General features: G+C 39.5%; 1 protein-coding gene across 5 annotated transcripts; it reads left to right on the top strand.

Moving 5' to 3' along the window:
- The first annotated feature begins 835 nt into the window (after nt 1-835).
- LOC109058428 (autism susceptibility gene 2 protein-like) lies at nt 836-13,924 on the top strand. Of its 5 annotated transcripts, none has more exons than XM_042767740.1 (19): nt 836-1,324; nt 2,455-3,062; nt 3,263-3,454; nt 4,156-4,188; nt 4,630-4,659; nt 4,746-4,791; nt 5,035-5,383; nt 6,912-7,129; nt 7,280-7,500; nt 7,600-7,644; nt 7,777-7,860; nt 8,964-9,047; nt 9,144-9,182; nt 9,285-9,356; nt 9,532-9,691; nt 10,013-10,093; nt 10,282-10,362; nt 10,835-11,042; nt 11,218-13,924. In XM_042767740.1, the coding sequence occupies exons 2-19, from the start codon at nt 2,760-2,762 to the stop codon at nt 12,695-12,697; spliced, it is 3,726 nt and encodes a 1,241-aa protein (XP_042623674.1). In that variant the 5' UTR covers nt 836-1,324; nt 2,455-2,759; the 3' UTR covers nt 12,698-13,924. The 5 variants fall into 5 exon arrangements, with proteins under 5 accessions (XP_042623674.1, XP_042623677.1, XP_042623678.1 ...); XM_042767742.1 differs by having other exon boundaries at nt 837-1,324; nt 8,979-9,047; XM_042767741.1 differs by lacking the exon at nt 836-1,324 and adding an exon at nt 1,381-1,401.
- Nucleotides 13,925-15,039: the final 1,115 nt, after the last annotated feature.

Consider the following 15,039-nt stretch of genomic DNA (forward strand, 5'->3'; position numbering starts at 1 on the left):
TTTTTTTTCTTGTATAGTTCCCCCATAATCCCCGATTTTGTCCTAAGTAAGAAGGAAGATAATTTGAACTACTGTGTAGTTGTTTATATGTATGTTTATTATTATTATTATTATTACTTTATTTTATTATTCTTTTCTCTTCTCTTAAATGCTGTTTACAGATTAAGAATGTTCTCCTTTCTTGTGTATGTGGAATTAATTGTTAAAACTGATTGTAATGTTCAATCATTTCTTCTATAAAAAAAGGGGACATTTATGACTAATTTACTTTTTTATTAGAATACTGTATTGTTGTTGTATTTAATCAAAATTGGTATTCGGCACTGTATTGGTTGGTGTTGTTATTATACACAAATATATTATTTTGTCTTATTGGCAAATGTCTTAAAATTATTGTTAAAATCTTTGTTTTGTTAGCAAAATGTTATAGTTGTAAGCAAAAAAGAAATTGCATAAATAACCTACAAGGTCCAGATTTAAATAATAATAATGAACTTTTAAATTTAATAATAATAATAATAATAATAATAATAATAATAATAATAATGTATGTTTTCAAATCCCCAATAACCTCTATGCCATCTCTATATTTTTGTATGAATGTATAGTACAATGCAGTGTTCATATATTCTGTACTGTTCTTGTTTGCATGTTACTTATGAAATAAAACTAATTTAAAAAAAAACCAAATACATTAGGCAGCTACATTAGGTAATTATGCATAGGCTATATATAAAATAAGATTACAAATGGTATTAACACTAAAAACACTTTTGTGATGCTGAGATCAAATGTGCATTATGATCATTAGGGCAGCTGAACAGAAGTTAGTACGGTACAAGGCCCATCAGTGGCAGTAGATGGCAGTACTGTCGTCGCATTCAGTATCGGCTGCCGTTCAGTGAATCTACAGAGGAAGAAACCCCGACAGAAGCACACAATGCAGTTTGACTGCTACGGGTTATCCACCCAGGCTTCATGTATGTCTCAGCTTCCCAGATAAAACGAAGATATCCATTTATCTCGTTTTGACGATCGGGACTAAAAGCAAGCTTTCAGAAGTCCATTTTCACCGTACGCTTGAGAGAAAAGCAGCTTCTATCGCGGACACCGGCGAAATCTCCAGCTTGACCGCACACAGTGGATCACACAGCGGGCCGCGGAAGGAGGAGCCCGGCCTGCGCTGACAGGGCTGCGCTCAACATCCGTGACGGTGCAACTCCAGCCCGAGGCCCTGCGGCCTGTTATATATTATTATCGTTTTAAATGGAGGCTCGACGAAAGCAGAAGCCAGAGGAAAATGGCCCTCTGTACACGGCGATTGGTGGGTGTGATTGGAAATATTGTCATTTTGTTCGTGCCCGTGTCTTTGAGGATCGTGAATAAAGCAAATCAGATTTGGTTCGTTTTAAGCAAAATAATAATAATAATGTAAAGTGTTTTGTACTTGAGATTTAAACGCATCGCACTGTGCCCTTATCTCCTCTGCTCGTCATAGAGAGCTAATGGGCTAGTATATCGATTCATCTGAAGGGTTTTGTTTTTAAATCCGTAAATAGACAAGTGGTTACGGGTCGTGTTACGTTCATCGCTTGTATTCGTGTAACGTTACTGAACTGAGTAATTCGTTTAATTTCTTTGCTTCTTAAATGTGAAGTGCAAGATGGGGTGTCAACGAACCACAGGCTAACGTACATGGTTAGCTTGTTTTATTGGACTCCTATAAAATAGCTCTGGGCCCATCGACAGATGTTTTAGAAGAGAAATAACGATCTAGACAACTGTAAAACGAATGATTGATCTTTTAAATGGACGTTTGATATATGGTAAGTGGTTCACGAAACGTTGATTAATGTTTGCTCGCCTGGTTGTTTACACTGGATATATAATAGTCGTTAAATAGTTGGCAATATCACAATCGAGTTATTTTAATAATGCCATTTATAGTATAATATACTAAAATGTTACGAATTTGGTCGTTAAAAAGCGAGTGTTCTTTAATCCGCGATCCTAACCAGGTTAGCTAACTAGCAAGCTAACATCGTCAGCTGAGCGAGTGATTTAACTTATCGCTTTATTAACCGAATTATCTGCTTCAGATTCAGAAATAAGACTTGACTACACTATTTTTGGTATATATGGATTGATTTTGTGCCACAGTTGGAGTTTGTTCGTGCCGACCATCTTCCTTTTAATAAAGTTTACTAAGGACAACTCAGCCCTAACTTAGGAGGTAGCATATTTTAGAAACTATTCTCCTTTATGGCATTTAATCGTGATAGTTATACTTTCCCACTTTAGTCATATTTTATTTAGTCTTGTTAATATTCTATATGTAGAAAATCAGATCTTTCAACATAAAATCAGCATATTTTCTTAGTTAACCAGCCATGTTGAATCTTTAAAAACCCGACTGCGCCACTGATCAGTAGTTTCTGCTTTTTTCTTCCGCAGAGGAAAGTGACAATGTCTTGACAGAAAGACAATAAAGTGGAATATCTAGAAGCTTTCATAATCGCTGTGTTATTGGATAAAACAAGCCTGGTGATGCCCAGACATGACTGTACTCAGACTGCAGTGTGCTCACACCATACAGCCTCCACTGGACTCGATTAGATTATAAGACCTTAAACCACACTTTCATCTAAGATCCACAGCACTGGTCCTGGAGACGGTGGTTTTTATTCAGTATCAGTTGTAAAGTCTCCCAGGCCGGACCAGGGTGTGTTTTTATTAAGTGCCTTTGTACGGACATTGAGATGGACGGTCCCAGTCGAAGCGGGGGCTTGAGGCAGAGCCGTCGCTCCCGCTCGCAGCGTGACCGAGAGCGGCGGCGGAGGAGAGCGGACCTCGGTGAGCACTCGTCGCCATCCTCGGCCTCGGACCCAGACATCTGCAGAGGGGACTCGCTGCTCCGAGCCAGCGGAGGGGAATGCAGAGCCGGCTTCCCCGGTGCCAGACATCGGCCTCCGCGTCGGAGAAAGCGAGAATCGGTGTCTTGCGAGGAGGACATCATAGACGGATTCGCCATAGCCAGCTTCATAAGCTTGGAGGCCTTGGAGGTTTGTGTGTTTATCCATCTTTAACTAGTCTGTATTGAGTGTTGCAGTAGAGTATGGAGATTAGAAGTTATGTTTTATTAGTACAAAGCATGCTGAATATCTATAAAACACAGTTAGTGCAAAATGAATTAACAGCAGAGTGTCAGCATAGTGCTCATATATTTGCTGCTTTAACATGTTTTACTGTGTTACTTTGATAGATGGACTGTTCCCTAAAGCCTCCACAACGTTCTGGCTTGTTCATGTGTAGAGGAATCAAAAGGAAGAGAGGCCTGGATGAAAACGGAGGGCCTCTGTCAGAGCCGGAGGAAGGACCTCCTGCTACGTACACCAACAGTTGGGAGCAGTGCAGGAAAATTAAATCAAAACTGAAGAGAAAGGGAGATGCTAAGGTTAGTGCCGCAGTTTCATAACCCTTTATGGTCTATAAACAATATCAAAAATCCTGTATGGGCAAACGCCCATGAAAAACATGTCACTGCAATGTTTGGGTGCAACAAGCAATCATTTCTTGAATAGTCTTGCGTGGATGAGAGTCTGACATTAATCAGTTGTTTATTTTGAAGTAAGTTTTCAATACTGCACAGTCATGACGTGTCAGAAGGCGTATTGATGGGGAAATTAGATGCAGTGACTGGTCTAAACAAAATTTGCATCACATGTGAATATGCGTCTTGCTGTCCTAGCAGTAGTCAAAAGAGTTCTTTTTTTGTCTTTGTTTACAGTACAGATGTTTAGAGAGCAGGGCACTTTTTGGCTAATGTGTGAGCATGTCTGTGGTTATACAATTTAAAGGCAGCAAAAATCAGCAATTAATACATTTAAGAAATTGTGCCAAGAGGAACTGCCCTTTATGTTAATTAAAGTGTATGTGGTTAGCTCCTAATGCAGTATCTCAGAATGGCCAAATATCAGTTATTAGTTATCTTTGGCTTTATATCTGCCTGTAACTAATTACTTTTATCTGACCTTTATAATGTAAGATAAAAATAAACATAGATATATTTGTATTTTTATTTCGTTCGTGTAATTACATATTTGCTGCTCTATATTCTTTTCACCATGGTTTGACTTTTCCAAATGTCTGTTTCAGGCTTCTGGGAATCACATGGAGACAGGATACATTGTGAGTTGTTTTTCCAGTGTGTTTTGTATTTCACTTGCTGTTCAAAAATGTGACTTTAAAATGTTTTCATATTTTCAAAACACACACATATACTCTACATATAACACATTTACATTACTATTCAACAGTTTGTGTTCAATAGGATTGTTTAATGTTTTTGAAAAGTCTATCATGTTTACCAAGGCTGCTTTTATTTGATTATTACTGTAAAATTTACTATATTTTTATTGTAAAATATTGATGCAATTTAAAGCAACTATATAACTATATTTGAAAATGTAGTTTATTCTTGTGATGGAAAAATTGAATTGACCCAAACTTTTGAATGGTAGAGTATGGTTTTGTTTGTCATAAATGATGTATCATAAACGGGAAAGTATTATCAGATTTTTTTCATACAGATGTAGGCTATTATGTTAACTCTTTATTTTTAACCCACAGTGTGATACAGAGAGTGAATCAGGGGATAAGGTAAAAATCTTTGTTTATTATTGTTGAATTTGCTCTATATATTGATGTTTTTCTATTTCAAAAATGACATTTCTCCTACTATTTAGGCTTCTGACAATATGGAGCCAGCATTCATCGTCTGCACACGGGAAGGTAAATGTCTGCTGCCATTGGCAGATGTATATACTGTGCACTGTAGATGGTGCATTACCTGGGAGTAATAATATTTTAATATATGTTTTATGGATTTGGATTGGATAGTGGTGTTATTTATATGCCACACATTTTTCATGCTTTTGTGTATTCCTACATGGAATTGTTAGATTAGTTTTGTTGTCAAAAAGCATGGAAAAGAGTATTACATGCATTACATTGTAGCACTCTCTTTTTCCACAGCTGTTAATTCTAACTCTGCAAGCGCTGCTGCGGGCAACGGTTGCCCTCTCTTGCCCTCAAATAGCTCATTACCCCTTCTGTCAGTCACACCTCGGGTCTCTGGCCTGGAGAGGAGTCAGGAGAGGAGTATGGAGCAGCCTTACCCTGAGCCCATCTCTACCTCATCCTCTCTGCCTAGCCTTGCAGCCCATTCCACTGCCTCTGTCTCCAACTCACTTCCTGAGCAGCGTAATGGAATTGGTGGTCCCCATCACCGCCATAATGCTAGCCCAACACAGCACAAACACAAGCCTTTCCTCCATTTCCATGGAAAGTTACAATCCATCTACTCAATGGGCAGCAACAACAGGTCAGTGTAGTGAAACAGCATTTCTGTATATTCTAACTTCAATAATGCCCTCAGCCTTCTAAAACCAATCATACTGTTGAAGTTAACAGAATAATCTTTCACACCTGTAGTCTGTTCATAAATTGTCTCAAATGCATATTGTACCCAAAAACAGAGCTTGCTCAAATAGCTTATTTCAGTCTGTTTGGTTGGCTTTACACAGCTTCCATTCGTAAGGGTTACAGGGTTTTTTTGGAAACAAATTCATGTTTACAAGGGGCTGGGTTGTACCCACTGTTTTTGTATACCATATACTGCACTTAGTTAAACACAGTTCAACTTTTTGGGGTCAATAAGAATTTTTCTTAAAAAAAAAAAAAAATACTTTTGTCCAGCAAAGATGTTATGAATTGATCAAAAGTTACAGTAAATACATTTATAATGTTTATGAAGGAGCATGTGACACTTGCTGGGTTTCCATCACCCTGCTTTTATTTGCATTTTGCGAGTAATTTCCTCCAAGTGCATCAAAAATGTCACGTGACTTTGTGCTGTGGGACAGCAAATCCTGACTAACCAGCGGACCAATCTTGTTCCACAGCATCTGAAATGTTGTTATTTGGTCATTCGGAAATGCCAGAGCAAAGTCTGTCATCAAAGTATTTCTGTATTGCCTCCCAGAACTGTTAAAACAACAGTGTTTCCAAACAGCAGCATCCACCTACGAAAGCGATAACCACATTCATTGTGTTTCGTCCGCTCGTTCTGAGGTGCAAGTAATTTATTAGGAAAATTATTATATTCAGTAGCTTCTCCTACTTTTCTAAGTGATGTATAGTGCCAGTTTATCAGGAAGTGACAATTTTGTTCTCTGACTCGTTGGATGGAAACGGTGCTTGTTCGCAAATGTTTTGTGCAATATTGCAATTTTATGCACAAGTTAAATTCGCAACTTTGGATGGAAACCCAGCTACTGAAGACTGGAATGGCTGCTTTGCCATCACAGTAATAATTTTTAAATGTGTATATATATATATATATGTAATATTTCTCAAGTATTTTTGACCAAATAAATGCTGCCTTGGTGAGCATAAGAGACTTATTTCTAAAACATTAAAAATGTTACCAACCCTAAACATTTGAGGTGTGGTGTACATTTTAAGAAATTTGTACTTTGCATTTGTCACGGATAATTTCTGATCACAGTTACCTTCTATTAATTTTTTTATTAGTTTTCCCTCACAAGCACAATTATAATTTTTGTAATTACAATTATGCATGTGAATATTTAAATCTTATTTATAATTATAATAACTTTTATAATTAGTGATTTTGAAATCAATCTTTTATAGTGGTATAATCGATTTCTGACAAACACTCTCTGACACAAACACAAGCAGATTTTTTCTTCCTATTATAGTGTGCAGTTCTTGCTCAGAAGAAGCTGCAATCTGTATCACATTTTATGCCATTATTCAAAAGCATGTGTCTGTTAATGTCAAAGACAGATTGTATTCCCTAAACATGTGATGTGGCATTGGCTTTCCAGCAGGAGCAGTACCTCTGGCAAGCCTCCATCTTCATCAGCCTCGTCTTCATCAATCAGACCACCTACTCCTGCTACAAGTGTGTCCCTAGGTCGAGGCCCAGTTGGTGTGGGGACAATAATACCCTCCTCTCGACCAAGTCCTGGTGCTGTCTTCACACCGTCCCCCAACCTTCCCCCACCACCTCCTCTCCTCCAGGCGTCACCCCACCCTTCAACAGGTAAACTTTACCAACCGTCATGCTGCTAAAAAATATTAAATGCTAACAACTGTTATTGCATTAACAACATTCTTTAGTGACGCATAGAACTGAAATATGTATGTTCTTGTTCAGAAAGATGAAGTTCTTTCCTTTCTCTTTGATGAATAGATCAGGATCTGATCTGCAAAGACGTGACAGACTCAAATGCTGGCTCTGCACCTGGAGGACCATCTGCTTCAAGCTCAAGCTCTGGGACGTCTAGCAGATCCTCGCAGGCCCAAACGTCCATCCCTGCAATGGCCTACCAGTTCCATCATCACAATCACCAGCACCAGCACACTCACACTCACCAACACTTCTTACATCCCACAACTGGACCACCACCACTGGTGAGGAGTCAACTATAGACCATGGATGGCTTGTTTCAGAAAGTAGCTGATTATGAAATTTCACGCTTTGACATTTCTTTTGTGCTTGTTGTATTTCAGTTTGATAAGTATCCAGGCAAAATTGATGGTCTCTTTCGACACCCAGTAAGTCTTGTATCAAATTTAACCATTTAAATCTGCTGGGCAGTCTTCAAACATGCTGTCAATATAGCAGGTCTCTGTGAAACACAAGTGATTCTAGTTTGTGATTATTAATTTTTGTTCTCTCCTACAAAGTTTTTTCCTCAGTACCCGCCCTCAGTGCCCGTTCTTCCGCCCACAGGACCTTTCAGTTCAATGCATGGAGCTTTTCAGCGTAAGGTAAGAGTTGTCATTTGGTCCATGTTTTGAATATGAAAATCTGAAAGCTCTGTGTATACATATTAAAGGGATACTCCACCCCAAAATGAAAATTTTGTCATTAATCACTTATCCCCATGTCGTTCCAAACCCGTAAAAGCTTTGTTCGTCTTCGGAACACAATTTAGGATATTTTGGATGAAAACCTGGAGGCTTGTGACTGTTCCATAGACCGCCAAGTAAAATACACTGTCAAGGTCCAGAAAAGGATGAAAAGCATCGTCAGAATAGTCCATCTGACATCAGTGGTTTAGGCGTAACGTTATGAAGCGGCGACAATACTTTTTGTACACAAAGAAAACAAAAATAACGACTTTATTCAACAATTCCTTTCCTCTGTCTCTCCCCACATCACAAAGCGAGGCTGACACAGAAGAGCGTACGCCGCCTGCGTACTGCTCAGATTCTCCAAAATGGCTCTATGCTGATGTGGGGAGAGACATTATAAATGATTTTATACTTAGATATAATATTTCTATCACACAAATTAATTGGTTGGAACTTAAGACATAAAAATCTTAAAATAAGGGATTAAATAATGTGGTTGTGGTTCATAAACACTCTATTCAGTTTTAAATTACCATTTTCCACTTTCTCTTAAATGAGCAATTTTTCAGCTGTATCTTTGAAAGGACTATGAATGAATCCTCTGTTATGAATGACCAACCTGTGAAGTTAGTAAAGCTTACTTGTAGGTTTGTTGTCTTGTCTTAAAGTTTATTCCTGTTGGTAATAAGAGAGAATAGTATTTTCAGTTGGTTTTTAGCAGTAATATGTATCCTACAGGCTAAATGTGAAAATATTCAGTGGTCACATGTTTGTGTTTTTGTTGTGATAGCACAAACGTGAAGAATTTATGGCTCATATTTTGGGCAAGATATTCTAAAGGTTTGAAAATTAGAGTATAGAATAATTCATTTTAAAAGTTCAAGGATAATCTGATTTGTCAGGATGACCATTTTAATTGGGTTATGGCCAATGTTTGGCTCCAATCCTATCACATTTTGTCCCGTTTTTATTTTGAGCCCATGAAATGGGTTTGAATAGTGTGTTGTTATTGACAGCTTGTTGCCCTTCAGGGAGGTCCTTCAGAGATGGCTGCTGGTTTAGGAGTTGTACCGTCCCACCTTCCACCCAAAGCTCCAAGGGTAAAGATGCTCTATCATGTATATTTACATCATACATCTTAATTGTAACTTCATAGAGACTTAAGTATGAATAATGTATTGTGTTTGTGTCCACAGCTAACAGACCCATTTGCACCACCACCAAAAGTCAGTAATGTAAGTTTAATATTTTTTTGTACTTGATCTATTTTTGTTGTTGACCATTAAATGACTAGTGGACAATTCTTTTCTAACTCTAATTGGATGGTCTCTTTACAGAAGCCTGGAAAATGGTGCGCTATGCATGTTCGTGTTGCTTGGATGATTCTAAGGCATCAAGAGAAAGTCAAGGTTTTTTCGTTCATCTGTTTATTTTTAGTTCTAATGCTTATCCCCATGTATATAAATCAATCAGTCAGTTGATAAACAATAAAAGTGACCATGAAACAATAAGATTTTAGATATGTTTTTAAATAAAAATTGGTGTCAGTCCTGTTGACCACCTTTCTGTTGCTGTCTTCCTCAGCTTATGCATGCTGATCCACAAAAGCTGGACTTCCGTAATGACCTGTTGCCTCGACTCCCTGGCCCTGGTATTGGTGGACTAGGAGGTCTAGGACCACTTGGTGGTCCACTTGCCCCAACTCCTGATCTTACAAGACCAGGAAGCCTGTTTGCAGCCGCTGGTGGGTTATACTTTTTACACTTATTTCTGCAACCAATTTAGTGAATTCTGCAGGTGACACAAGTCTGTGATTGTTCTTAAGCTACGATTGTTTTTAAGATATTGAAGTGGGTTGTTTCTACCTAGATAACAGTTTCCAGGTACAAAACACTTTGACAGCACTACTGATGGATTTTTACAGCACTACTGTGCTGCCATACGAGGGCTTTAAATTAGAAAGGCTTGAGGATATAAAGCACAAACATGGCTAAATGTCAACACTCAATGGTAGTCCATTTATGGGTGTTTAAGTTTTTGTCTGAGTTGACCCATGTCTTCTCAGGTGGAGTCAATCCGTCCTCCACACCATTCATGCCTCCATCAACGACCCATTCCTCTTTCCTCACCTCAGCAGCACATCTGGGTAAGAGTCTGTCTCTGAGAAAGTAGGGGCATCAAAAACCAATGTGACCCATGGCTGCTCTTGTTGCTCTGTGCAGTTCTGTTCTTCAGGCTTGCTTCATTTGCTAGCATTATAGAGCATAATTCTTCTGCGTTTAGTAAGACAATCACATCTGATGTTATCACTAATGGCTGGGATTCATGTTACAGACCCATATGTTCGTCCATCCACCTTCTCTTTGGGAGCCCTGAATTCTGGTGCCTTTGGAGGCCTAGGCAGCAGCACGATAGGTCTGTCAAGCTATTTTGTTCATTAAGAATATGGATTAATCAGTTGGATGACTCTAACACAGTGGTTCTCAACCTTTTTGACTTCAAGGCAGTATTTTGTGGTTTACAAGTTGGCATAACTTGAAAAAAAAAAAAGTATATTCATTATAGAAGTGCCCAAGGAGTTATAAGATTCCATAAATTTACATGGCTTATCCAGTGGGATTCCTGGTTCTCAAAGAAAAAAAGTTGTTTTTCAAAACCTTGATATATCTTGATTTTTAGTTGTTTTGCCTTGTATTAAATCATTTAAGTCATCTCCAGGCCCCAAGTTTGCAGAGACCCACTGGTTGAGTATCAGTGCTCTATTGAAAAAGTGTTGGTTTTCTAACATTTCCTAAACATTTTAAGTAAAAGGTTAACTTAAGTGGTGTTTTATCAGTCAAATTCTACTCTCAGCCAAAGACTAAGAAATGTTATACATTTTCTTTAGTTGCCAATGTTTTTGGACATAAGACCGAGCCCTCTGCAAGTGCAGTTGGAGGATTGGGTAACCACCATGATCCATGGAATCGTCTGCATGTTACACCTGCCTCTTTCCCACCTGGATCATCTTGGGCAAAAGGACCAGAGAAAAGAGATGATAGAGGAAAGGAGGTGGAAAGAAGAGAACCGACTCATATAAAAGATGAAAAGGACAGGTATGAAATTTAAAAAAAAAAAAACGCTTTTTTTTTCTGTCTGGTCCTTTTTTTGTTAAAGGCTGGTTTGTTGTCATTATGTAGATTTCAAGGGGCTTTTAAGATCAAAAGCTAATTATGTATCGCATCTCACAACTTGACACATACTTAATTGGTTTAATACTGTTTCACACAGAGACAGTCTCTTGTATGGACGCCTGTCAGTGCGAATGTCACCTGGTGTCCCATCCCTCAAGCACCGCAACAGCACTCCCAGTTCACATATGAATGGCTTGGGCCCACTGAGTGGAGGTGGAGTTCAGTCAGATGGCCAAAGCAGAGAGCGTGAAAGAGAAAGAGAAAGGGAGTCAGACAAGAGACATCATTCTGCATCCAGGGCAACAGTGTCAGCTTCCTCCGCAGCACCAGACAGACCTCGATCTTCAACATCATCTATTCTCACAACCTCTCCTTCTAATGTCCCCTTAGCCCCCTCTCCTCGGGATCTGTTTCACCGACAGCCACCACACACACTCGGCACAGAATCCAGCCATTCTTCGCAAAGAGAGAATAGTGGTCCAGCCTCTTCTAGTTCACTTCCAGTCAAGAAATCTGATCGAACCACAACTCCGGTATCGAAACCTACACATGGTCTAACCTCTGGGTTGCTCCTCCCCCAAGTCAAGGTCAAGGAAGAGCGTAAAGAGGAGCCTGAGCCAGTGCCCATCTCACACAACTTTGAACGGCCTAATAGTCGGCACCCACCCCATCCATCAACCCCTTCCTCAACCCACTCATTGACACCTACACCTGGCATGCCTCTTCCTCCACCAACTCCGCACCCTCCCCACCATCATTTGTCACTCTTAGATCGTACACGGGGTATTGATCCCTATCTTGGTGGTGCTGGAGGCACAGCCGGACTGGTATTAGGTACTGCAGTTGATCGTTTCCCACCTCATCCACATGGTCCTCCACAAGGTCATTCCCAAGCCACTCACAGCTTTCCCTGGGACCCTTGGAGGGATCTGGCCGCTCAACATCAGCAATGCAGGGAAGTATTGACTCTGAGGTCAGATCCCCACCTTGCACTTCGCTCAGATCCACACTTGTCTAGAATCCTCCAGCATCAGCAGGTACAGCGTTATTTGGAGGCAGCTGTGGCAACCAGCCAGCACCATCCACCAGCACCTACCTCTACGTCCTCTGCTTCATCCTCGGCAGGCAGGCCAGAGTTTGGTTTGATGTCCCACCCGTTTGATGAGGAACAACGTGTTCAGATAATGCGGGAAGACTTTGAAAGAGCGCGGTACTTTGGAATGCATCCACATCCGCACCTGTCCGCACCTCACCTTCCTAACCCATCTCATGCTGCCCACCTAGAACAGCTTCACGCAGGGCTGCTATCCCACTCTCATCTCCAAGCAGCTGGAGCGTCAGCACAAGCATCACATCACCCTGGCCTTTACTCTAGACTGGGACCTCTGCATCACTCTCACGTACCTAATGGCATTCTAACAAAGACACCAGGTCTAGTTGGGCCGTTGTCTGTTGGGGCTCCACCACCTCTCATTTCATCTGTGAACAGATCTTCTACTCCACCCCGTGGCCACAGACTTGGCGGGGCAGGAGACTTGGCCCTTTTTACCACACATAAAGACGGCGAGTCCAGATAGTACTAAGTAAAGCTCGAGGAGCTTCCAGAACTGCTGTGCTGAAGAAACTGCTCCTTAAACAGCAAGAATTTGCAGGAAACTCAAAAAGAGCTAAGCTTCAGTGACCATACACAAGTGTTGGAACAACCTGGGGAGAGAACAGAGATACTTCCCAGGGCTGTTTGATATACTTATCCACTGTGGTTAAGTTGGTGCAATTAAGGTACTCTTTTGCTGTGCCCTGGTTTTTATGTAGGGTTTTCTTTACAAAGAGGCCTGTGGATGTTAAAAGACTATTCATTACTACCATTATGAAGACCGATTGTGTTGAAGAGTGATGGATCAAAAATTGTGAACTTGTTTGTCTTGATGAATTTAAGGAAAACCTACTGTAGAGCCCTCAGCTTTGCATTTGAAGGAGGAGAAATCGAACGTCTACTTACGTAGTCAAGTACTTCTCATTGTCTGAATCAGCACTGTTGGGAACACATGGTCCACATTCTGCTTTAAATATTCAAGTCATCCATCAGAAAACTTCCATGAACATCAGAATGATCTTCTTAAGATTTATTTTATTCTTTAAAAAAAGTTATTATAAACTGTACATCTTGTTGGATAATATTTTAAAATTCAAAGGGAAAGAACTGTCTCCCATCCATTAGTCTGACTCATTACAAGAGCTGGGCCAGAATATAGTAGAATAGTGATATTGCTTTTGTAATAATTATTGTTAACATTACCTTCCATAATAAATATATTCACTGTTTATGTTATGTCGTCATGTTTCAGGTCTCACCAAATACAGTCACTTGTTGAAACGAGTCAGTGATGATTATTGTCCAGCAAGCACTACAGTGATATTGCTCCAATATACTGTTTATGTTAAAACCTGTGTACTGAGGATGTATCAAAGCCAGCCTCTACGGTTCAGAGAACTGTATATCGTCATACTTTGGTAGAGGAGTGTGTGTGTGTTATTTCTATGTTTTCCACAGTTGAAGCCATTGGAAGTCTCCAACAACCATCATCCAAACACAAAGAGTGAAATGAGGCATTTGTGGACTGAACAAAAGGAGTGCACATCATGTACTTGCAGATAAACTATAGGATTAGAAAGACTCTGGAGATACAGGACATTCTGGATTAAATATTTGAGCAAAACAATTTTATACATTTTAAATATGTCCCTCTCCCCTTGAAAAGAGAACCACAAAGATTAATTAATTATTAAAAATGGTTGGTTATTTACATGTGTGGTAGTGTATTGATTCATTGCGTAGATTTAAATGGTGTGTTACTGTCATTTCTCCATTTCAGAGCCAAACTGTGAACTATCTAGGCTTTGCATATTTTATTTTACTTAATATAGGTGCACAAAACATCTTATACTTAATTGTTACTATAAGCCATGAGATCAAAAATCTTATTCGTTTATTTGTCTGACCAACTGCAGTTTGCTTATTCGGCACTGAGGATGCTACGTTAACTCGACTGCATGTGATTAGCAAGCACATTCAACATCCTGGCACTTTTGCTAGAATTTTATTTATTGATTTTAGTTCCGCTTTTAATATTGTTGGGATTGAAATTTTATTAGATCGGCTATTAAAACTGGATACCAATGGGCACCTTGTGTTATGGATCAAGGACTTCTTAGCTGACCGTCCTTAAAGAGTCTCTGTACAGGGTACCATGTCTCATGAGTTTATTCTGAACACTGGAGTCCCCCAAGGCTGGGTGTTATCACCTGCATTGTTTTCTATGTATGTAAGTGAAATGCAGATTTGTGACAGTAATTTTAGTTTAAGTATGCCGATGATATGGCTATGTTTGGTCTTATGGCCAGAGGAAAGGGGGATTTAGAGAGGACTTATTTTGAGCATATATACTGCCTTGTGGCATGGTGCGAGGAGATTGCTCTGTCACTAAATGCTTTTAAAACCGAGGAACTTGCTGTCAGTACTAGGGAAGGGCAACCTACATGTCAGCCAATAATAATTGAGGGCTAACATGTTGAGATTATAAATAGTTTTAAATATCTAGGGATTATCCTAGATTGTAGTTTAAATTTAATTGAACACAAGACTATATCTACTATAAGAAAGCAAGCCAAAGATTGTTTCTTTTGAGTAAACTAAATAGTTTTAATGTGAGTAAGGGAATCCTGAGAATGGTTACACCAGTTTGCTGGAAATAATTATTTCCTATAACATCACCTGCTGGTATGGGAATCAGGGGGCTAGAAGCAAAAGTAAGATCACAAAGATTATTAATATAGCCAGTAAGATCATATTGGACCCCCAGAGGCAGCTGGTGGAACTGTATACAAACCAGACCAGGAGAAAAGTACAGTGGCCAAAAAG

The sequence above is a fragment of the Cyprinus carpio genome, chromosome A12, assembly GCF_018340385.1.
Source record: "Cyprinus carpio isolate SPL01 chromosome A12, ASM1834038v1, whole genome shotgun sequence".
Taxonomy (NCBI): Eukaryota; Metazoa; Chordata; class Actinopteri; order Cypriniformes; family Cyprinidae; genus Cyprinus; species Cyprinus carpio.